General features: G+C 39.6%; 3 protein-coding genes across 5 annotated transcripts in view; 1 reads left to right on the plus strand and 2 right to left on the minus strand.

The window, feature by feature from the left end:
• The window catches only part of LOC126774502 (uncharacterized), a 38418-nt gene that overhangs the window by 1863 nt on the left and 11736 nt on the right, over positions 1-24819 (minus strand). The window contains exons 10-32 of the mRNA XM_050496067.1: positions 24107-24176; positions 20132-20264; positions 19257-19366; positions 18999-19115; positions 16132-16331; positions 15918-16051; positions 15683-15834; positions 15262-15410; positions 14735-14942; positions 14408-14558; positions 13911-14119; positions 6562-6672; positions 5887-6018; positions 4939-5129; positions 4240-4393; positions 3967-4141; positions 3519-3696; positions 3193-3286; positions 3047-3108; positions 2683-2914; positions 1719-1903; positions 1170-1454; positions 436-644 (exon numbers count right to left, since the gene is read on the minus strand). Coding sequence (XP_050352024.1) covers positions 436-644; positions 1170-1454; positions 1719-1903; positions 2683-2914; positions 3047-3108; positions 3193-3286; positions 3519-3696; positions 3967-4141; positions 4240-4393; positions 4939-5129; positions 5887-6018; positions 6562-6672; positions 13911-14119; positions 14408-14558; positions 14735-14942; positions 15262-15410; positions 15683-15834; positions 15918-16051; positions 16132-16331; positions 18999-19115; positions 19257-19366; positions 20132-20264; positions 24107-24176 — 3641 coding nt within the window. The remainder of the gene's footprint in view (positions 1-435; positions 645-1169; positions 1455-1718; positions 1904-2682; positions 2915-3046; positions 3109-3192; positions 3287-3518; positions 3697-3966; positions 4142-4239; positions 4394-4938; positions 5130-5886; positions 6019-6561; positions 6673-13910; positions 14120-14407; positions 14559-14734; positions 14943-15261; positions 15411-15682; positions 15835-15917; positions 16052-16131; positions 16332-18998; positions 19116-19256; positions 19367-20131; positions 20265-24106; positions 24177-24819) is intronic.
• LOC126774496 (glycine cleavage system H protein, mitochondrial) lies at positions 8102-9450 on the plus strand. Of its 3 annotated transcripts, none has more exons than XM_050496059.1 (2): positions 8102-8266; positions 8590-9450. In XM_050496059.1, exon 2 carries the CDS (start codon positions 8596-8598, stop codon positions 9103-9105), a length of 510 nt encoding a protein of 169 aa, XP_050352016.1. In that variant the 5' UTR covers positions 8102-8266; positions 8590-8595; the 3' UTR covers positions 9106-9450. The 3 variants fall into 3 exon arrangements, with proteins under 3 accessions (XP_050352016.1, XP_050352015.1, XP_050352018.1); XM_050496058.1 differs by lacking the exon at positions 8102-8266 and adding an exon at positions 8359-8500; XM_050496061.1 differs by lacking the exon at positions 8102-8266 and adding an exon at positions 8405-8527.
• On the minus strand, positions 16857-18899 carry LOC126774469 (uncharacterized). The gene is made up of 2 exons (XM_050496027.1): positions 18703-18899; positions 16857-18585 (listed from the first exon to the last, which is right to left on the minus strand). Exons 1-2 carry the CDS (start codon positions 18730-18732, stop codon positions 17245-17247), a joined length of 1371 nt encoding a protein of 456 aa, XP_050351984.1. The 5' UTR covers positions 18733-18899; the 3' UTR covers positions 16857-17244.

Raw genomic sequence — 24819 nt, forward strand, 5'->3', positions numbered from 1 at the left:
ATTCGAAAATAAATTTTAGGTCAATTGTAATCTTATTTATTAATCAAAATGCCTCGAGCAAACGAATCGTTATATAATTTATAATTAAAATAATATTAAACTATACGTTCAAATAAAGAACAACTCACTTTCAAGAGTTATATATAGAAGACAGTGTACGAGCGAGAGGTGAATAGAGGCGAAGCCATTCTTTATCTGTACGGTTAGTACCTAAAGATATTGCTAATAATTTATTTAATCATAAAAAATATTTTTTGCTATACATTTACAGTACAGTAACAGCCTGTTAATGTCCCACTGCTGGGAAGGCCTCTTCTCCCTTTTGAGGAGAAGGTTTGGAGCTTATTCCACCACGCTGCTCTAATGCGAGTTGGTAGAACGCTATATGGCTACGCTATGGCTATACATTTGTCCAATCTCAAGTATATCACTCACATAAATACATGACACACTGCGAGAAGCCCACAACCGTGGTCTGATAGTCCACATCGGTTTGGATCAAAACCGGTTCGACGTCGAAATTGTTCAGGAATATTGACTTGTGAATGTTCCTCGTATTTCTCTGACGTTTAATAACTTTTTGGACCGCTTCCTCTTCGTTCACTTCGTGAGCTTCTTCTACGTCGCGAGTGCTACCAATTTTCCTTAAAATAAAATTTTAAAATTAATTTCTAATAAAGAAATGAATATGTAATATGTGTGTAATGTGTATGTATGATTATATGTGTGTGTGTATGTATGTACATAGCACGTTCGAGTTGAGCCAGTGCAAGGAATGTACTGTATTAATCTCAAACAGATATAGCAACTCCTATTTTTATATATAAGATATGGCGGATATTTTTAAGTATATATTATATGATTAATAAAATTAAATCTTAAGTCTAAACAATATTAATAGATATGATTTATCATACAAGTATTTAATTATCAATTTTACTTCTAGTATCGATAACGCCATTTTTTTCCGAATCCATAATGAAAACCATAGATTATTCAAGATGTCGACCAATGATATCGCGTCATATTTAATGACAAACTTGTTTATTTGTCTTCACTGATCTTATGGTTGGAATAAGCGATAGTTCCTTACGTATTTAATTTAAATAAAATATTCGACGATTCAATTGTGTTCAAATAAGGTTACATCAATAAAGAAAACTACTTACAAGGCTTGATAGCGTTCCTTATCACAGGATATTAGGAAATTTCTTAGAAAATTTTCTAAATGTTGTCCCTTCTCCTTCCTCAGTTTGTGAGCGACAGATTGGTATATATTCCCGAGATCCGGACCAGGCGCGTTGAGTGTGGAGGCCTGGACTACAGTGGCGAAGTCGCCGTCCACTGTGAGGAACAAGTGGAGAAGTTCGCTCGTCTGGAGGAGGTTGATTTGGATGAGCCGCTGGAGAAAGTCTTCGTATTTGTATCGGAGTGTCTCAAGGGGGCTGTTATCTCTGGAATAAATGTAGGCGGTGGGCGGTGGTTTGTGAGCAAGTAACTGAACAGAATTAATTAATTTTAATTCTTCAGATTTTAATTAGAAAAATATAGAAAAGAGAATGTCGTCTCATCGATTCGCGAGTAGATTAGTAACTGATCAGTAGATTAAACAAAATAAGTAATTTTGTGTTTACAAGTAATCAATATTTAAGTTTCAATATTCTAAATAAACTTGTAAACGAAACACAATGAGGAAACATGCAAACATCGGTCCGCACCTCCGGGACGGCAGCGGCAGGTCGGCCAGCAGCGCGTCCCCGTGGAACTCCAGCAGCTTGCTGCGCAGCAGGTGGAAGTCGTGCTCGCTGCGCGCCACCACCGCCAGCGACGGCGACCGCGCGCCGCGCACGCGCTGCGCCGCCAGCGAGAACACGCGCACCGCGCCGCGCCGGGGGGGCGCCGCCTGCGGGGGGGACATGTACAGCGGGGGCTAGCGGCGCCGAGCGACGCGGGCGGGGGGCGCCGCATGCGGGGGGGGGGGGACATGTACAGCGGGGGCTAGCGGCGCCGAGCGACGCGGGCGGGGGGCGCCGCATGCGGGGGGGGGGGGACATGTACAGCGGGGGCTAGCGGCGCCGAGCGACGCGGGCGGGGGGCGCCGCATGCGGGGGGGGGACATGTACAGCGGGGGCTAGCGGCGCCGAGCGACGCGGGCGGGGGGCGCCGCATGCGGGGGGGGGGGGGACATGTACAGCGGGGGCTAGCGGCGCCGAGCGACGCGGGCGGGGGGCGCCGCATGCGGGGGGGGGGGACATGTACAGCGGGGGCTAGCGGCGCCGAGCGACGCGGGCGGGGGGCGCCGCATGCGGGGGGGGGGGGGACATGTACAGCGGGGGCTAGCGGCGCCGAGCGACGCGGGCGGGGGTCGCCGCATGCGGGGGGGGGGGACATGTACAGCGGGGGCTAGCGGCGCCGAGCGACGCGGGCGGGGGGCGCCGCATGCGGGGGGGGGGGACATGTACAGCGGGGGCTAGCGGCGCCGAGCGACGCGGGCGGGGGGCGCCGCATGCGGGGGGGGGGACATGTACAGCGGGGGCTAGCGGCGCCGAGCGACGCGGGCGGGGGGCGCCGCATGCGGGGGGGGGGGGACATGTACAGCGGGGGCTAGCGGCGCCGAGCGACGCGGGCGGGGGGCGCCGCATGCGGGGGGGGGGGGGACATGTACAGCGGGGGCTAGCGTACCGTTCTGCACTCGACGTTGGTCAGCACTACTTTGTACGCGCTCAAGTCCTGGTCCATCGAGTCCTCGGCGGCCAGGGAGTCCAGGTACTTTAAAATGTCCACGTTGTCGATGCCCTCGCCGTCGTCGAGGTCCGAGTTCATCGTCTCCAAAACCGCTCCGTCCGTCGCTTGAGACTTTATTGCATTCCTCAGTTTCATTCCTAATTTTAACATGTTCATCTTGTCTTGAGGTCTGTGAAAATATAAAATACTGTATAATAGGGAATAATAAACGGTCCCTCTGATCGTTCTCGATGGAGACAATCCAACCAAAGATGTAAACAGTAAAATTACTTGAAATGTAACTCACTGTGTACTTACTTACCGTTTAGTCATTTGTTTTTGATACCCCGTAGGTATTCTTGGTCCAATAAATATTTTGTAAAACTGAAATGAGAAATGGTTATTTCTATAAAATGTAATAAGATCGTTTGAAACGAAACATTCAATTATTTTGTAATGCATTGATACCTCCTCGCTATGCATGAACCTGGGTAGCATAATTTTCTCCAGCGCCGCGTGCGACTGTCTCGCCGCCTGGTACAGCGCGCGGCTCGTTTGTAACCTACGAGATAGATAGTTTTAAAGACCAGACGTTTTTATCGCAACAATAACTCGTCGACATTCAGGTGTGAGTATAAATTAATTTTACAGTTCTGCACCCGTACTAAGCGTTCGGTCCCGAAAGCCGCGGAAGATGTCCTGCCACTTCCATAGTAGGGGGGGGAGTGGTGTTTAAAACGCGGAGTTTCGAACACGCACGAAGGAGGTCAGTTTGTACAGTGGTATCAACGTACCCGGCGACGCAGTCGGGCCCGGCGTCCAGCAGCGCGCGCAGCTCGTCCAGCAGCGCGGCGGGCAGCGCCACGCGCGGCACGTGCGCGTGCGCCGCCAGCAGCGCGCGCGCCTCGCCCGACAGCGCGCGCGCCGCGCCCGCCGGCAGCTCCGGCGACAGCAGCCGCGTCTGGAACGACTCTGCGGGCGGGACGTTAACATTTTACCCCGACCGCGTGGGCGTTTATTCAAATATTCGTATCACGTATAAAATTCTAAAAATGCAAAACGATAGCGCGATTCGATCGACTCCTCCCACCGTCTAGTCCAATATTACACAATTCTCCCGTCAATCATTGGACGGCACTATATTCATTTAATGGCGTGGGGGTGGCGGCCGCTGTGATTGAGCTCTAAATTATATATTTCATTCTCCTAAATATATACACAAGTTTCCGAGTCGGATCGTACTTATGTCCTTGTAGAACTGCAGCAGATATATATCGGTCGTGGTCCTCAGGTGGTGCAGAACTCCGTAGAAGTGTTCCTGGTTGTTGAGGAGCAGCTCGAGGTCGATCCTCAGCAGCTTCGCCCGTGCGCAGTAGACCGATTCCGATTGCCGGACGAAGTTTTCTAGAAATTCCACCTTTTGAAAAAATAGCAATCGTTAAGAGGAGTTCTCTAGAGTTTCGGCAAGATATATCCGTCCGTCAGCGTGCGTGCAGCGCGGCCAGCAGTGGGCACCTTGTAGTTGGGCGTGGGCGGCAGGTCGGCGGCGGCGACGGGCCCCGTGGCGAGCACGATGAGCGTGTTGAGCGTGTGCGGGTCGGCCAGCACGTCCGCCAGCGACAGCAGCGCCCAGCCCGCGAAGATCTCGCGCACCAGCACGCGGAACACGCTGCGGGAGGAACGGGTACATATTGGTATCGGACGTATGCTCCTTAACGGAGTATCCGGCCTGTCCTGAGTTTACTCGTTTATAGTTTCATTTTTGTATTTAAATAATATGATATCCATTAAAAAATCTTAAATAATTTATATCTAAATTTTTCTTATACAAGACATAATTTTAATTAATTTATTAAAAACAATATTAAGTAATACTTTATATACTATATTAATTAAAAGAGCCGAGATGGCTCAGTGGTAAGAACGCGTGAATCTTAACCGATGATCGTGGGTTCAAGCCCGGGCAAGCACCACTGAATTTTCATGTGCTTAATTTGTGATTATAATTCATCTCGTGCTTTACAATGTAGGAAAAAATCGTGAGGAAACCTGCATGTGTCTAATTTCACTAAAATTCTGCCACATGTGTATTCCACCAACCCGCATTGGAGCAGCGTGGTGGAATAAGCTTCAAACTTTTCCTCAAAAAGAGGAGAGGAGGCCTTTAGCCCAGTAGTAGAACATTCACGGGATGTTAGGGTAAGTAATACTTACGAATTCTGACATTCAGAATTTTTCAATACGTATGGCAGTATCGTCTCAGTCAAGCAACGGAGGTACTTGAGCTCGGCGGAACGGTTGCTAACCGCTACATGGACCGGCTGTTTGAAGCCTGCCGAGCTTACCGAGTAGTGTCTTAATGCACATGGAACTAAACGATCGCATATAAATCTCGCATAATTTATCTGTAAAGGCATAACATTATTTATTTTTTATTATTTATATCAAAATGAGGACATCGTTTACACTACTATATGAGAATGTTGAAAAGCGATATGACGATTGACAAAATAAGGATTGAATCCACTTATTCTACCACTAAATACTACAAAGTATGTTTGCATTCTCATTGGAAGGCAGAGTGAGCCAGTGTAACTAAAGACACAAGGGACATAACATCTTGTTCCCAAAGTAAGAGGGCGTTGGAGCAAGGAATGTATTTCTCACAGACCTAATGTCTATGAGCAGTAGCGATCATTTACAATCAGATGATCTCTTTGCCAGTCCGTCTTACTATTATCAACAAAATGATAGAATTGTACAAAAATTAAAGGAAATAGTTTACAGTGGTTTTGGTATGATGATTGGCATATCACTAGGCATTATACTTGAATATTAACAGATACAAAAAGGGAACGAGATTGTGCGAGCAAGGAGGTGACGAGAATAGTCTGAATTAGTGATGAATTTTTAAATTCCTAACCCCAAATAAATAAGAAAATATTAAGATCATAATTATATGTGATGATTTATTACATTGTTTGCATATTAATTACAGTACAATACAATACACTTTTTACTTTATACATATCCATAACAATTAAAATACGATGTTAGGATTGGATAAATTATTTGACGCTTACAAGGATGAATCAATAAAGTGATAATATTATTTTGTTTAAATTTAATATGTTTTAACGAACTAGACTTAAACATATTTACCTTCAAAGCTCGCCTGAGAAGCGAGGCTGATGCATATCTAAGCTGATGTCTTAGTTCATCCACAAAAAATGGCTGCAGAGTGATTTTGCTGTACCACGAATTTACAAATTGTTCTAAAATTGTGTTATAAAACTGAAACAAGTAGAATAACAACTATTATAATTTTAATTATTTTTTAGATGTCATGTTAAAGCATTGTTCTCAAATATAGTAGACAACAATATAGAATGTAAATATATGTGGAAATCAACAAATATGAAATACATATATATATACATATAACTTAACAGCATCTTTGAATAAACTCATAGCAATTCAATCCCATTATAAGATTATGTATACATTGAGTCCAAAGTTAGTATTGATTGCACTAATAGGGCTTCACCTCGATAAATGAAATTTTAAAATAAATAGCTTTTAGCGTGATTAATTCATTATCTTTATTAATCTCACGTAAATATAAATTTCGTGTTTATAATTCATCTCGAGCTTGAAGCTGAAGGAAAACATCGTGAGGAAACCTGCATGTGTCTAATTTCACTGAAATTTTGCCATGTGTATTCCACCAACCCGCATTGGAGCAGTGTGGTGGAATAATCTCCAAATGTTCGCTTCAAAAAAAAGGGGAAGAAGCGTTTGCTCAGCAGTGGGACATTCACAGGCAAAGAATCTTACATCTTCTATAGCCTGGTCCAATTGTTTGTGTATCTGCAAGTCAGTCCATGGCTCAGGCATTATTTCTGGGTCATGCCTATTACAGTCTTTTGAACCGCATGTATGACAACCCTGAAATTAAAATAAATAATTGGATTCATAGTATATTATTTAATATTAGATATAAACACAAGGTTTGCTTCATTGCAAGTACAATATTAGTTTTAATAAAACATGTAGTTTAAAAAAACTGTAAAAAGCAGACTACAAGTTATAAATATATTTTATATATAACATTTTATTACATATTACAAATTGATAAAATATAACTAAAAGACATTTAAAATTAATTTTAATATATTATACAAGTAGGACTATGTCTACTGTGTTTTGCTAGTATATAATAACATTTACTATATTGAGACAAGAATCAAATCAAATCCTATGTAATAAATATCCTTATATATTATCTTAAAATGGTGATGATATGAATTAATTGTATTGATATCCCTTTTGATTAGTACAGTTTGAATTTTAAAATAAAAATTTGTCTAATAATTATCCATTAACTTTATCAGATATTGTAAAACTACTTTAGTTTAAAAGTTAAAATGAACCCTTGTTTTAAAAAATCAATCACTATTTAAAAAAGTCCAGTATTAAGTTGAAATAAATCTCTATGATGTCAATTCTAATAAGATAATGTAATATTTTTATCCTCTATTCATTTGACGTAAATGTAGGTTAAATTATGACAAATAATTTATGTATTTTTTTAAAAAAACTTCAATAAGAAACATTATTTTCTTATATTCAACTTGATGCTTCTGCAACTACAAATACTAATACAGATTTATAAATGATTTGAGTTGTTTAAAAGTATTTATAATAGTCAATAAAAGGGTGTGTATAAATTACCTTGGAGAGACTTTTTTAGGTAATTTATACACACACATAAAAAATATATATGACTCAACTTACTTTGGGAAAGGCATCGTCTACTTCCTCGTATGGGTTCTCCTTGACATAATTAAAAGTTAATTGTTGTATAAATCTCTGCAAAATGTTCGAGTTCAGCACATAATAACAAGCCACACATCCCAGCACATAGCTCACAAAAATTGTGGTCAGGTGAAATCTATAAAAGTTTAAGTAAAAAAGACATACACTTAAAAGTTTATTTACATCACAGTTTCAATGATTAAATATAAAATATACAAACGTCACACCTATAAGAATATAAAATAGCAAAAAAAGCTACAAGAATTCCAACACAAATAATATAATTTCTATTATCAATTTTTTCTGTAAACTCCGTTTGACATCTTTCAGTCATGGTTAAGCGAACAATGACGTTTTTATATGACGTATATAATTTATATTGCCATTCATTTCTAAATTATGGCCTTAATGGTCAATTATAATAATGATTTTAATTAGTCCAAGAAAGATATTTTTAAAATGCAAGAAATAAGAGTATTACATTGAAAGATTATTATTTATGAAACCCAATAAAATCGAATTTATGATTTAGGAAATATTTGAAAGAGTAAGAACATTTAGAAACGTTATGGTAAATGTTAACCTAAAAATTTGATGTCATAATATTGTTTTTAAAGTTGAATATAAAATAAATCTACGTAAAAGTTGAAAGTTATATGATTAAAGCGTATTCATACCCTTTTTGAAGTATCAGTTATATATAGTTTTAGAAACCTCTACATAGGTAAGTATACTTATGTCACAAATTTTGAAAAATATAATATTTAATTTAGTTAAAAGTAAAACAGTTAGCTTGTCGACATGAATTAAAAAGTTTTCCTACGATATTTAGCCATTATACATACACCGCTATTAAACTTTAAAGTTAAAAACATTTTGAGTAAACAATCTATAATGAGTGTACTTAGTTCAGAGATCAACACTTATCTCCTTTGTTAGGAGTGATATCATGTTTACCGTATGAAGTTATCTATATTTTTTCACTGTAATAAATGTTTTACGCTTTTATTTTACTTTAATTAAGTTTTAAAGTTGGATTAATTTCAGGTGAAAATGATTCTTCAAAGATATTTTCATCATATAACTAAACAGTGTCTTACAAGACAGTGTGTCATTCAGTCAAATTACAAGCAGTCATATTGTGAATTAAAACATAAATACAGCACCAATATCAAAGAAAGGAAATTCACAGATCGCCATGAATGGGTGGTCGTAGAGAATAATATTGGAACTGTCGGGATAAGTAATTACGCACAAGAGTCTTTAGGAGATGTAGTGTTTGCGCAGCTCCCAGATCCTGGGACAGAGATCAAAGAAGGAGATGAATGTGGAGCATTGGAGAGTGTAAAAGCAGCCAGTGAAATTTATTCCCCAGTAAGTGGTACAGTGACAGACAAAAATGGTGATGTAGAAAATAAACCAGGCTTAATAAACACATCTTGTTACGATAAAGGATGGTTGTTTAAATTGAAACTTTCTAAGCCTGATGAACTTAACAAACTCATGACTGAAGCCCAGTATGAAAAATTCTTAAAAACAGATGTAGAAAAAGAAGATCATTAATATAATATTTAACAGTAATTCTTCACAAATTAGTTGTTAGGAAATATTTTTTTAGTTGACGCACTTATTTAATGCTGCAAAAAGTTTAATAGAGTAATATATAAAATTTTATGGCTTGCCTTAATTTATGGCAGAGTAATAATAAAATATATATATATTTGTTTTTTTTTATGTAATTAGTAGTAGTATTAGTAGTAGCTAGTGTATAAACAAAAAACAGAGCTCTTTGATTTTTACAGTTGTGTTTACATCCTAATTTTCATTTAAAATGTATTCAAAAAATGAGAATAATACATGAGTATAACTAGTTGATGAAAATGTTTTAATAAATTATGTTGAGTTTTATATTTGTATTGTTGTATATGTATCTGGTGTAACAAAACCATTCCTATCGATTCCTTTCTAAATTATTTCCATTGGATTTTTTTACTTAATGCTGTACAGTACAAGTGTCGTTTGTTTGTAAATATGCAAATGGTCTGCCTTTGGAAAATCAGAGGCCAGACCTCTTTTGCCTTAACAATTTTCTTCTTTTTATAATTAATGTAAAACCTCAAACATCCTTCCAAATTTTTTTTAGGCACTAAAATTATTGACAATGCAGAGGCAACATTCTTCCACAATGTCAATAATCGAACAGTTCCGATCAACATTATGCGTCAAATGCCATGATTACGATTTACTAGCAATGTAAAAATAACAGGTTCAATCCTAATCCCTTGGGCTATTGTTGTCCCCACTCCTAACACAGGCTTTACGCTTAATTAGAGGGATAAATAGAAATATTAAAATTCCTTAAAAAAATTGCTAAATTTAAAAAAAGGGCTAGGTGATTTCACATACATTTTAGTAAATCATAAAAATACTTTCAAAAATACTCTACGACCCGGATATCTACCTCATCGTTTTTCGTCGTTTCAGAAAGATTCTGAACCTCAGCATTTCATGCAGACAATATAGTGCCCCTGTTTTTTTTCCAATCTCAAATCTCTGTAAATTGATAATGCAGCGCTACTATGGTGGCAGACATAGTACTTAACACTTCACTGCCGCCTACCCGAATTCGTACCCAAACGTATTTCGTCCGTATGCCTTCGACTTTGTAGTTTGGTTGGTAAACAACTATAAATGTTTTTCTTTTAATTTATTCATATTATTAGCAAAACTGGATATAAATAGGTGGTCCACCCGATTTTTTTTTCAGCCTTTTGCCGTCCACTGCTGGACGAAAGTCTCCCCCATAGAACGCCAACCATCCCGATCTTGGGCAGTCCGCATCCATCCTGCCACCTTTTTTAAATCATCGGCCCATCTTGTCACAGTGTGTCCTACACTACGTTTCCCTAAGCGTGGTCTCCACTCTAACACGTGTCGGCTCCATCGGCCATCAATGCGCCTGGAGACATGACCAGCCCACTTCCACTTCAGCGAGCTAGTTCTACGCGCGATGTCGGTGACTTTAGTTCTCTAGCGAATCCTCATTTCGGATTCTATCTGCCAGAGAAACCCCAAGCATCGCGCGTTCCATTGCTCGCTGAGCGACCCTAAATTTGTGGACCAGTCCTACGGTAAGTGTCCACGTTTCGGCACCGTAAGTCATTACAGGTAGGACGCACTGATTGAAGACCCTGGTCTTAAGCGACTGTGGGATCGACGATTCAAAAATATGACGTAACCTCCCGAATGCCGCCCAGCCCAAACGTATTCTTCTTTTAGCCTCCTTCTCAAAGTTGTGCCGGCCAAGTTGTATAGTTTGGCCCAGGTAGATATATTCCTGCACAACTTCAAGTGGAGAGCCATTTACGACTACTGGTCTCGGGGATACATGTCGGTTTGCCATAATTTAATTAATTTAATTTGCCACCGGATATACGAACACAATAAGTAAGAGTAAAATAATTAACTGTATACTACAATATGCTAATACGGCATGATAAAATATAAAAATAACATTCAACAGTATTGGTTTGCGCTCCTCGCCGGAGTTCTATTAATTGCTGTACATTTGCAACAAACAGACCTTGCTCACCGGTTCCATAGCTAAAATACAATTGTTTACAAGCAACAAATGCATTTCAGTTATAACATACTAATATAAAATCTTAAATATTATACAGATAATTAAAAAAAAACTTTTTTTTAAATATGAATTATAAAAACGGTTTTTTAACTTCATCTTCAATAATATTTTCGTTACTTTATAAGAATCATAGATAGTTTTTTGTTATTATTTCAACAAAGACAAAGGAATAGGAATAAAAACCAATTATCTTGTGCAATTTTTATTAAATATTATATTTGAGTGCATTTGAACATATACATCTTAAACATAATCAGCTACGTTAGTGAAAAACACCAATAACAACATTATTTCCACCTCTTCAAGTTTACGTATATTTATTAAAAACTTAATAATAATCACAAATCAACTCTGCTACAAACTAATTAAATAACTGTTAACAAGATTTTTTTACAACAGAAAGTGTTACAAATATATTTTTTAAATGTTAATAATGACGATATTACTTAAATTATTTTATACCTGAATTTAATATCATTGGTATGGTCTTTTTATTTTATTATAAAAGTACAATAATAAGTACAAAATGATATTTATATTATATATATATATATATATATATATTTATATATATATATATATATATATATATATATATATATATATATATATATATATATATATATATATATATTTTCAAACAATAGTAATAACAATTATGGCACAAGTATAGAATCTAAAAGCCAAATTTTATAATAAATTCATAAGATAAATACATACATTTTTCGGTATACTGCTAATAATTTGATTATTATTTTATATATGCACTATCAAGAAAATATAATTGAATTACTAACAACTCTGGTACTATGTATTACTATTGAAGTATTTTGGTGAAATATATAATATGTTAAAATTGCTTTACAAATAACATTAGATATATATTTTTCTATATTGTACATATTTCTACAAAACTAACCACTACAGAAAATAAAATAATACAAAACCGTCCGTATCCGGACGGTTTTGTATTTTATTTTCTACAGATTTTATTTTCTACAGAAAATAAAATAATACAAAACCACTATAGAAAATAAAATTATACATGATTCTATTACTATTATAATTTCTTTGGATAATTAATATCGTTTCATTAACTTATTTAAAAAAATATCATTACAAACAGTAAAACTGCAATATTTTTATGAAAAATAAAACAATATTAAGCTGCGTTAAATAACGCAACATGTATTTGATCATAAATTTCGAAAAATATAATTATAAATATATTTGGTATTTACAGCCGAGATGGCCTAGTGGTAAGAACGCGTGAATCTTAACCGATGATCGTGGGTTCAAACCCGGGCAAGCACCACTGAATTTTCATGTGCTTAATTTGTGTTTATAATTCATCTCGTGCTTAACGGTGAAGGAAAACATCGTGAGGAAACCTGCATGTGTCTAATTTCATTGAAATTCTGCCACGTGTATTCTACCAACCCGCATTGGAGCAGCGTGGTGGAATAAGCTCCAAACCTTCTCCTCAAAAGGGAGAGGAGGCCTTAGCCCAGCAGTGGGACATTAACAGGCTGTTACTGTTACTGTTATTTACAGTTTCGATAACCTTTGCAAGAGTTATTTTGTTTTTAATAAAACATTACAAAATAATATAGAACAGTTTTACAAGACTAACATTATCTCTATTTGATCAAATCCATTAAAAGCATACTCCTATAGACACCTATTATCAAAATTGGATAGCAGTTAGTTTAATCAGAAGTATCAGAGTCATCACAATTTAACGTGAAAATATTTTCAAAATAACCTGACATTTTAAGAATTAAAATAGATATCCAAAAACGTCCTGCATTTATTCTATATTAAATCTATGCAATGTGCAGGACATAATACCAAATAATAAAATGGAAACCTTATGTATATAAATACTATTATAGTTATAATAATTGGCAAATTTTCGCTAAACTCTTAACTTTTCAATATGAGATCATAAAAACTTTAAAAGTAGAATTTATTCAACCAAAATATTTTTTTATTTCTAGAAATATATTATCTATAAAATTATAAAAAAATCGCGGAAATGACCTTAAAATTGTAATATTAAACACTTTTGATTTGTATGAATGATATTATATAATTTATCTGAATCAATATTAAAATTTAAAGATAGCAACATTAGTCTCAATGTTTTCTATAAAATTCATTTTGTTGTTTATAAAACTATTTGTATTATTTTTTTAAATATTTATTATACTTTTCTATGGCAGTTGTTTAACAATTTAATAGTTTTTACTTATACATATGTTCAGTGCATATCAGAATTGTTATTATTAACATACAAAATTCAAATAATGGCAAAATTTATGGCACATCGAAACGTGATTAATAATTCTATATGTGGAAACTTAAAATTGCACAAATTATTTATAATAATCATAATACAAGTATAATCATGGGCTTATCGATTATCTAATATACTTAGCTTTTTATTTTTTATTTTAATGTATGTTATCAGTACGTATTAACACATTGTACTGCCCACTTCAAAACATTGTTCGAATATTATATTATTTAATGTAAGTCATTTTCAAATGTATTATGATTTTTCTCACATTATGAATAACCAACATTAAATATACAATAAAATTTTATGCCCACGAAGTTTTATTATACGTGTCATGTAGGAAAGAGCTTGTATTTATTTGTTTTCAGATTGTTAATAAGTCCATTTCACTGTGAATGGCTTATCCATGGGCAAGTTCAAAACGTAAATATCTAAGACTTGTATATTCTTTGTATACTTGAAATCAACGCGTTCATTGTTTATGGTAACTGATTTTATTGGTTTTGCTTGGCCGAGGACTATTATGGAGTCGACTGAAGGCACTCCGTAACCCCACCATTGCACTGTGCTGTTCAGTTCGTTGTTTTCTAATGAAAATTCAATGTGGCTGTATTTCTTCTCGTCATATGTATCTAAAAATTTAAAAAATATTTTTGAATGGTTGTAGAAATATACATAACGATAAATAGTAAAATATAACAAAGGCATATATTTTTTTTTATATCATACCCTTCAATGATGGTATATTTCTTGTGATTCCTGGTATCTCACTGGTTTTAGTTTTATATAGAAACAGGATAACACCTGGCAATACTGTGTGGTGATCAAAACAAGCCTGTCATAGTGATACCCTATAATACCCGACTACCAGATTTGTAAACTAATCAAATATGATTGTATGTGAAGTGGAAGGTACTTACTGATACTGTCACCGTCGTCCCAGTATAGCTCTCCGACAGCACGACCATTCGCGTCGGGCGCCACCAACAGCTGCATCGGCCTTGAGCGCGTCACAGCCGTGTTCACAGGGCCCTTGGCAGGGGGTTCTTGTAGGGGGAGGATGGCACCGCCCTGTGGAAATCGATCATGTTATACGCACACATGGTAAAACAAACATTGATATATTTTTTATTTCAATTTTTAGAAAGAAATTTTAAAACAGTAAATCTAAAAAGCTGAAAACAATTGAGGTGATAAATATATAAAGATCGAATCTTTGTAAAACCTAAGAACAAAACAGAACTCACCCTGACAGACACCATATCAGCATCGGCAACTTCTTTCCACTCGTTTTGTGCCAAGAAACTTCCGTCTCGTAGACTATACCACGGGTCCTTGCCCGGGAATAGAGCCTTGGTAGAGTTGGCACCTTCTTGCATGACGGCGGTTATCATCACGTTGGGACCGATGAGGAATTGCTCGTCGATTGGGTAAACGTTTGCGTCTGATGGAAATCTGGAACGATTTTAATAGATTAAGATTTAACTTTAACCTTGCTTTACCCCATGCTCCTTGCTTTACTACATATAATATTAACAGGCTATGTAGACGTTTTTATTAATGAAAGTCCGTTCCTTGTTCGTCAAGCTACACACGACTTTACGTCACGTTCCTCTGAACGGGTCTATACGTGGTGGAGTTTGAGGAAGTCGTTTAGAGCTTCCTCAAAAGAAGAGGGGGTTAAGACCAGGCCAGTTTACAACTCGGATGTATTATCGCATAGTCGCGCTGTGAGAGCACAATAACGGGCGCCGGACGTCTGAAAGCGACTCACTCGAAGAACAGCGGGCGCGCCACGGTGTCGCCCCGCAGGTGCGCGCGCACGAACAGCGAGTAGTACACGGGCAGCAGCCGGTAGCGCAGCCGGAGCGCTGTTATGCTCGCCGACAGCACCTCGCCGCCCAGCGTGGCCGGGTCCTGGGGCTGGGGGGACACGGTAGTCGTAAAGTCAGTTCATAATTACAACTTAAATAAGTTATAGACATGGATATTAGAGATAAGTATTCTTTTATCATAGTGTAATGGTGTTTTAATAAAGAATAGATTTGCCTTGACTGCTCTATTACCATAAAAGGTTTGCGTCGGAGATTTTAACTACATTATCTTTTTTTTTTAATTTCTTATTTTATTATGTTTTATGACTTGTTAAAAAAACTCATCTTTGAATCTACTTATTTATGTGAGTGCATATGAACCTTAGCATCATTGGTGTTGTGGTTCCGAGAGAACGGGTAGAAAGCTCCGAGCTGCATCCATCGCTTGCAGAGTTCCGGCGTGGTGTCTTCGATGAACCCGCAGATGTCCGTCCCCATCATCGGCACGCCGAACAGACTGAAGCTCAGCAGAGCTGGAGCGAGGAAAGATATACATTTTAGCACTCGCGATAAACTATACAAATCGAACGCCGTGCGCTCGCGGGCGCGGACGCACCGGGGATGGACATGCGCATGTCGTGCCAGCGGCTGTACACGTCGCCGCTCCAGTGGCCCGACACGCGGCCCAGGCCGGGGGACGACCCGCGGGACAGCACGAAGGGGCGCCGGCCACGGATCTCCCTCATCACACTGGAACATTATTTTTATTGAACATTAAAAATAAAATACGAATCGGGGCTACGTCTCGCCGTCACGGCTGCGCGACTCACTCGTGCGTGGCGACGGCCTCGGTGAGCGCGTGCGCGCTGTGCAGGTCGTAGTGCGCGCCGGCGCGGTGCCGCGCGTCCGCGCACAGCGAGTGGCGCCGCAGGCCGCCCGCGCGCAGCGCCGCCGGCGCGTACGGCAGCCGCTCCGGCGCGCACGCGCCGTGCAGCGGGCCCGACACGAAGTTGGACGGCTCGTTCATGTCCTGCGCGAGGGACCGGACCGTCACGACCGGACTTTTTTTTTTAGAATAGGAAGGCGGACGAGCAAGTGGGCCACCTGATGGTAAGTGGTCACCGACGCCCTTAGACGATGGCATTGTAAGAAATGTCAACCATCGCTTACATATCCAATGCGCCCCCAACCTTGGGAACTAAGATTTTATGTCCCCTGTGCCTGTAATTCCACTGGCTCACTCACCCTACAAACCGGAACACAACAATATCGAGTACTGCTTTTTTGCGGTGGAATATCTGATGAGTCGGTGGTACCTACCCAGACGAGCTTGCACAAAGCCCTCCCACCAGTTGAAGTTGGACTTGCGGGAGTGACGTATTAGATATCACGAAAGCGAAGCATTTGTGAGTTAGTAAACAGAAATATAATACAAAGATTATCTCCCTATTCAGTAGTAGTGATATGAGTCTGGGTGTAGTTATCTATATAAGTATGTATTTACAAAAGAAAAGTAGTATATGTAGTATATCAGTTGTCTGGTTTTCATAGTACAGTTCTTGCAAATCACGAAGTCGAGCGGAATTTACTTGTGGTAAATACGTGTCCGTATACGTGTCTAAGTGTGCGTGAAAACGAAAGCGGGTATGGTTAGCATAAAAATAATACCAATATTTTTATATGTTCAATTGATTTTAAAATAAAACATAAAACTTTTTAACTAAAATTTTTATTATTTAAAATACTAAGTAAGGGAATGTATTAAAATAAAATTATGTTTTTCTACATTTGGGTTTAAGTTTGACGGTAATTTAAGCGAAACTTAAGACTTAAGGATACCCAATTGAACTCAAGATATGGCAAAATTATGAAAATAAGGTTAGGCTGGAACTATTTAATAACAAACTTCCATCTATTTTTACGAATGTGAAAAATGTGTCGCATTAATCTTCTACGGAACTGTCGCTATTAGTTTCAAAGTCAGTCGTGCTGCTATCACTTGATTCACCCACATTAATTATAAATTCAAAGTCATAATCAAAATATTTCATATACTCCTTTTCAATTTTTTCGACATGCTTGCATGTATTAAACCAGATGTTGTTATCGATACTGTTTAAACCTTCAGCTATTAAATTTTGTACTTCTGTCATATTTTGACCAATATTTTTCGAGGCAATCTTATTCTTCAAAATACCCCAGATGTTTTCAATGGCATTTAACTCGGGGTGATATGGTGGCAGTCGAAGAATTTCGAAACCTTTGCTTTTTATTATCTCGTCAATTCTATATGAAATAAAACGCTGCTTATTTCTGATTATTAAATCATACAATTCTACGTTGCGGGACCGTTCATTGAAAGGAATACCGTGTTCCGTCAGCCACTTTTGCATGTCGCTCTTGCGCGAATTTGACGTAGGTATACTACTACTTCGAGTATTATGATAGGATGCGTTGTCTATCACTATAACAGATTTATCTGGTAAATTTGGCAGCAGCTTTTCATTCAGCCATTTGTTATAATTATTGAAATTCATATTAGAGTGATAATCTCCAGTTGTGGATGATGCTTTGTATATTAACGAAACATCTTTAATAAATCCACTACTACTACCTGCATGCACTATAATAAAACGAGCACCGGTACTCAACTTTTTTTTAAATGACTTGTCTTTTGTCTTAGTATCTAGCATTTTTAAATTCCACGTGTTTTGACGTACATGCGAGGTTAGCACATAGGTTTCGTCTGTATATATAATGGGACGGCCTTGTTCACGGTATTCATGAATTTTTTTCAAAAAATTAAATCTCCACAATTGTATCTCATGCCTTTCTTGTAAAGATTTACGATTGTTTTCAATCTTGGTCCATTTGTAGCCCATTTTTATAAGCAACGAACGTAATGTGCTCAAACATCCGTCAAAACCAATTTTTTCTCTTAATGCAGACTGAAGTTTTGCCAAAGTTGGAAGTTCATTGTGTTCTATATGAAAATTTTGAATTGTAGTTCGAATAATTTCTTGATTCATATTATCTAAATTAAATTTACTGTCTCTTTTACGTCGCTTTTTCATGGGTGAAGTAAACTTGGTTGATGACGATGGCAACTCCTTCTCTTCTTTTAAAATCCTAGTTACTGTGCGTTCACTGACGCCTGTTGCTTGGGCAGTTCTTTTTAATATGTTTGCTAATGGACTTAGGTCACATCCATCACTGTTATTTGCTTTCATAAAACTATATTCATCTTTAAGAAAGTGAAAGACTTTAGCAATGATTGCTCGACCCTAAAAACAATAAAATATACAATTGAATAAGTATCAAAAGTCAAAACTAAACAATAACTTAAATTAAAAAAATAACCATTTTTATTTAATGTCAAAACTAGAAAAAAAACAATTTACCTCGCTATGGATAACTTTGCGCTTTGACATGCTGACAGTACTTCACGGCAATTAGCGTCCGGGAACAATAAACACAACTAACCTGAGCGATGGCGCGCTCGCAACTGACCGCGTCGTCAGACACGCACACTATTGCAATATGCATGTACACGTTTAACCACAAATAAAAACTACTCGCCTTCCTGATTTGCAAGAACTGTACGAGCCCTGCTTAGTTTGGGTCCAGATGACCGCGTGTGAATAATGTTCCAGGATATTATTAAATAAATAGTGAATCATTTGTCTTTATCGCTTACGATCCAGGCTCCATCGTATTTGACTATCTTGTGGAAGTCGGAGAACATTTCCTTCCAGTAGGCGGAAGCGTTGGGATGAGTGAAGTCCGGCCAGGCCGTGGATACCGGATTCCAAACCTGGGAAAAGAAAACAGATTTTGTTTTTCTAAAATATAATAGAAGACATTAATTTTTCTACCATTAACTTTTATTTACATTAAAAATCAATAATATTTTTAGAGATCTCTTTATGTTATATATATATATATATATTTATACCTTGCCAATAAACGGTTGGTTTGTCGAGTTTTTAATAAAGATGTCCATTTCCAAACCGCGATCGAAAGGCGGATACTCTCCAAGTTTTTCAGAGGCACTGACACCGGGATCTACGGAACATATACAACATAAATTATAATATTCTTTATTTAATGTTTTCAATATATATATTTTTTTATAGAATAGGAAGGCGGACGAGCATACGGGGCACCTGATGGTAAGTGGTCACCAACGCCCACAGACATTGGCATTGTAAGAAATGTTAACCACCGCTTACATCACCAATGCTCCACCAACCTTGGGAACTACGATGTTATGTCCCTTGTGCCTGTAATAACACTGGCTCACTCACCCTTCAAACCGGAACACGACAATACCGAATACTGCTGTTTTGCGGTAGAATATCTGATGAGTGGGTGGTTCCTACCCAGACGAGCTTGCACAAAGCTCTACCACCAGTATATGTCTAAAACAAAATCAGCGGATCTGTCTGTTTCTCCGCTTTTGAAACGTTTTTATTTTGTAAACATTTAAGTTGTTTATTTCAATGTTCTGTCTTGGATTCAAATCGCAGACTTTGGAAAGCACATAAAATCGCTGCTTTGATATCTTTCCAGTCATGTTGAAATGTAGGCCCATCAGATTATAAGAGGAGAGTGTAGAGTGGAGAATCGAGAATTCTAAGCGCACAAACAAACACACTATTATATCTCGTGTGCCGTTTCCTACGATCTGGTACCAAACCACTAGTGCTGACCAAGTAACAATGCCAAAAACGAAACTGCGAATACTCTTTCCAAGAACATTATTTACTACCAAGCAGTACAGTAAAACAATTTCCAATGGGGAGAGCTAGCTATTAGTAAATTCCTCACCGACGAGTATGACGTAGTGCATGCCCTGGTCGTGCAGCTGCTCCACGAATTCCGGTAGACCTGCGAACTTGTCTTTGTCGTAGGTGAAGTCGTTGCCGTTGCTCATGTAGTCCAAGTCATTCCATTGGACGTCCTGGAGATGAGACCATATTTAATAGGAAATAAAGAACAGCAGTTCAATGATGCGGTGCTATTCTTAACTAAAATCGGTTACAAAATTATATACTGTATATTTTGTTAAATAAATGTTGAAATAATAAGTAATATTGTTATTATTATATATAATTTAAAAAGGGAAATGGGCAAATGGACCATCTGATGGTAAGTGGTCACCACCTCCCTACTATACCGTGCAGTGACGGAGAAAGAATACATTTCACTGCCCCTCTCTTTCCCATGGGTGTCGTAGAGGCGACTAAGGGATATCTAAGCGACCATCTGCTCATCTGGTGGTAGGATGCTGACATCCGCCTGGCTTGTTACCACCGTACGCATGGTGAAAAACTCGTGAAGTGTCTTGCAGCCGCGTTTCGAGGTCAGCCAGCGTACAGCCAGAGCCCGAGCGAGTATTGCCACGATGGGTGTTGGTCCGGTTGGAGACGGCTGTTGAACCAATGCCGGGGGAAACTGTATTGACCTGCCGGTCAGGGAGACCCGAAGAAACGGCTGTTCCGCTGGCCGCCCGTGGCATAGTACAGGGGCCCGAGCGTGCCTAACCAGCTCGTGAGGCTGCCCCACCAGGCCACGCATAATCTCGGGGTGGACCGTCGTGCCGGTTGGTGACCGGTAGGTGGGGTCCCGGCGGCCACTTCCGGGGGGGTTCGGGGGCCCTTCCGTCCGGCGGGTCAGTGTATTTTTCCTTTTGGCAACCACTTGGGGAAACACGCCTCCACACTTTGCCCATCCCTATCGTGGCAATACATCGCTCGCTTCACGTCTCTTTTCCATTTAATTTCTCCCAAATGGCGCAAAAAAAAAGAAATAACGGTCGTACAGCGGTGCACACCCCCACCATACCCTCGCTGTTTGAGGTCGAGTTCTCTAACATCCGAGGACTCCACACTAACCTCAACGCTGTCCACCACCATCTCGAGACAGCACGGCCAGCAATGTTGTTTCTCACGGAGACACAAATACTCCGTCCTGCCGATACCAGCTACCTTAATTATCCCGGCTACACGCTTGAAGAATCCTTCAAAGCGAAAGCCGGAGTATGCTTGTTCGTCAGGACGGATGTTTGCTGTCACCGACTGCGCTGCTTGGAGGACCCCTCCTTCTCCATGTTGGTGGTACGTGTGGACCTGGTTCGTCAGAGCCGAGTCTACGTGTGCCTCTACAGATCCCACAATGGTGACTTGGAGACAAGCCGATTATTTGACCATCTTAGTCGGGTGGCAGATGCTGCGCAAGAGCAATTTCCTAACGCGGAATTGGTGTTTTTGGGGGATTTTAATGCTCACCACGAATCCTGGTTGAAATCCCTCAAAACTGACCATGCTGGAAGGACTGCTCATGCTTTTGCTCTCACACATGACTTGACCCAACTGGTTGATCAGCCCACCAGGATCCCAGACATTGATGGGCAAGCACCTTCTCTACTGGACCTTCTGCTGACTTCTCACCCGGTGGAATATCAGGTTGTGGTTCAGGCTCCTCTTGGCTCTTCGGATCACAGCCTTATTTCTACCAGAGTGCCACAGGCCAAGCTGCCGCCACTAGCGGTATGCAAACGTCGCGTTTGGCACTATAAGTCGGCGGATTGGGACGGTATGCGCGATTACTATGCGTCGGTCCCTTGGAAGGAACGTTGCTTCAGTGGGAATGACCCGACAGCTAGTGCCGCTGCTGTTGCTGGCGAGATCATGCTGGGAATGGAATACTACATTCCTAGCTCAGATCTCGTCAGTAGGAGTACGCGTAACCGTTGGTTCACTCGTGAATGTGCCGATGCTGTATCATCTAAGCAGGCGGCATATCGCAAGTGGATCAACGGCTGTATTAGCGGGGCATCTAACATTGACTCACTGAAAGCAAACTATAATAAAAATTCCAAGTCCTGTAGAAAGGCATACACGAGAGCGGATGCACAGCGCATTGTACAGATTGGTCATGACCTTGTTTCGCATCCTAGGGGCTCCCGTAGCTTCTGGCGTCTGACCAAGTCTGTGCAAAACAATTTCTGCCAACCTTCGCTGCCACCGCTCAGAAATCCGGACGGATCGCTAGCTCACAGTCCGCAAGAGCAAGCTAATCTCCTGGCTAAACTCTTTGCCGACAATTCCGTCATCGATGATTGTAGTGCACTGCCACCTACAATACCTGCATGTGGCCATACGATGCCTGACATTAAAATCAGGCAACGTGATGTGCGTGCGGAGCTGCAATCACTTGATGTACGGAAAGCTAGCGGTCCCGATGGAATACCAGCCATAGTGCTGAAGAAGTGCGCAGCGGAGCTGTCTCCTGTGTTAACGCGCCTGTTCCAACTTTCTCTCTCTTCGGGAAGTGTGCCGGAGGCTTGGAGAAGAGCTAATGTGCAAGCGGTTCCCAAAAAAGGGGATCGGTCTGACCCGGCAAATTATCGGCCAATAGCTATCGCCTCAGTACTTTGTAAGGTGTCATAGTCAACAAATAGTAAGTCAACATTTTCCCCTCTTCCCTCCCTCTGTGGTACTCCGCTGGTGATGCAAAGCAAAATCGCCATGCTGGGGATTGACGTTCGCTGCGACCTTAGTCCAAGGGATTACATCGAGGCTGTTATAAAAACAGCTTCACGGAAACTCGGAGTTCTGAACAAGGTGCGGCGCTTTTTCACGCCACAACAACTGTGCCTGCTGTACAAAACACAGGTACGGTCTTGCGTGGAATATTGCTCGCACCTTTGGGATGGCTCCGCTAAGTACCTACTTGAGGCCTTGGACCGGTTGCAGCGACGTGCCGTACGCATTATTGGCGACGTAAAGGTCACAAACACCCTTGAACCTTTACAATTGCGTCGTGAGATAGCAGCACTGAGCGCTTTCTATCGACTGTATCACGGCGAGTGCTCTGAGGAATTATTCTCTCTAATTCCTGCTTCCCCCTTCCTTCTTAAGTCCACGCGAGCTGGTTCTCGATGTCACCGCCTAACTGTGACATCAATTCCATCGCGAACAAAGAAATTTGGCAACTCCTTTCTTTGTCGCACTTCCAAAAAATGGAATTCCTTACCAGCTCACGTGTTCCCCTCCTCTTACAACCCGGGTTCCTTCAAACGAGGCGTGAAGAGGCATCTTGCGGGCCGGCAAGGCGAAGGCGGCTAGTGCAGAACGTTTTTCCCGTCTGTACTGGCCGTCGTCGCGTTTGGACTCTACTACCACTTACCATCAGGTGGAGTAGAGCCATTTGCCCTCCCGGCGATATAAAAAAAAAAAAAAAAATCACTGCGATGGATTTGGTCGGATTCTTAACTATGATTAAGGTGTATTCTTAGCCCGTCTGTGTAGGTACCACACACTCAACATATATTCTACCGTCAAACAACTTAACAATGTTTTGTTCTGGTTAGAAGGGTGAGTGAACCAGTGTAAAACAAGGGACATAACATCTTAGTTCCTAAGGTTGGTGGACCATATATAAATAGATTTTAATGAGTTAGAATCCCATATAACCCGGTTTCCCCCACAAGGGAGCCGGGTACTTTTAAAGGTTTCCACTGCGTGAAAAAAAGCCCTCCAACCAAATTGTGTAAGCAATATAATGAATTCATTAAATATGTTGGAATCTGTGTGAAAATTTTGTGCTTGTTTTTACTCATAATGGCTGCATCACTTCAAAAATACGGAAAATCCATACGAATTTTATCCCCCATTTAATCATCTTAGGGGATGAATTTAACCAAACATTATTTCTAAGTTCTCATTTACACTTTATAAGGAACTGCTTTACAAACATTCACTTAGTTTAGAATGTAAGTTAGTCAGTGTTTATGCTTACCAGTGGAATTCCTGCATCTCTATTCCTCTGCATAACATCCCTGGTTACGTTCAAGCTGCCGTAGTCGTACCTTAAAAGATATTAGCGATACAATATATTTGAAGGCATCTCTATATTCGCTCGCTGTGACTTTTTTTTAAATATTTCTTTTTGTGCATGTGAGTAAACGGCAATCTGACGGTAGGTGGTCACCTTCGTCCATAGACATTGAAACTGTAATACTTCTTACACCGTCAATGCACCGCTTGCCATTCCATCTTTAATCAATGATTATATTAATTATGCATGTAATTAAATTGGGTCAATTCATTCAATTGCGGTTTATCGGTAGGGCAATTTTAAATGGTGGGTAGGTGGTACCCCCCTTGACGGTCATGTACAAAGCCAAGTTAAAATTTATAAACTGTCTCACCATACAAACCGTAACGCGAAAGGCTCAATAATATAGTAATATGTTCAGCAATAAATGAATCGAGCCTGTGGTAGCCTATCAAGGCCTTATACTTAAATGTTCAGTCATTGCGATCACCGACCATATCATCGAAATATAATAAAGTATTGTGTTAATAAATAGTATTTTATTTATTAACATACTATTAATAAAAGTCGAGATGGCCCAGTGGTAAGAACGCGTGAATCTTAACCGATGAACGTGGGTTCAAACCCGGGCAAGCACCTCTGAATTTACATGTGCTTAATTTCTGTTTATAATT

This window comes from Nymphalis io, chromosome 16 (assembly GCF_905147045.1).
Source record: "Nymphalis io chromosome 16, ilAglIoxx1.1, whole genome shotgun sequence".
NCBI classification, from domain to species: Eukaryota; Metazoa; Arthropoda; class Insecta; order Lepidoptera; family Nymphalidae; genus Nymphalis; species Nymphalis io.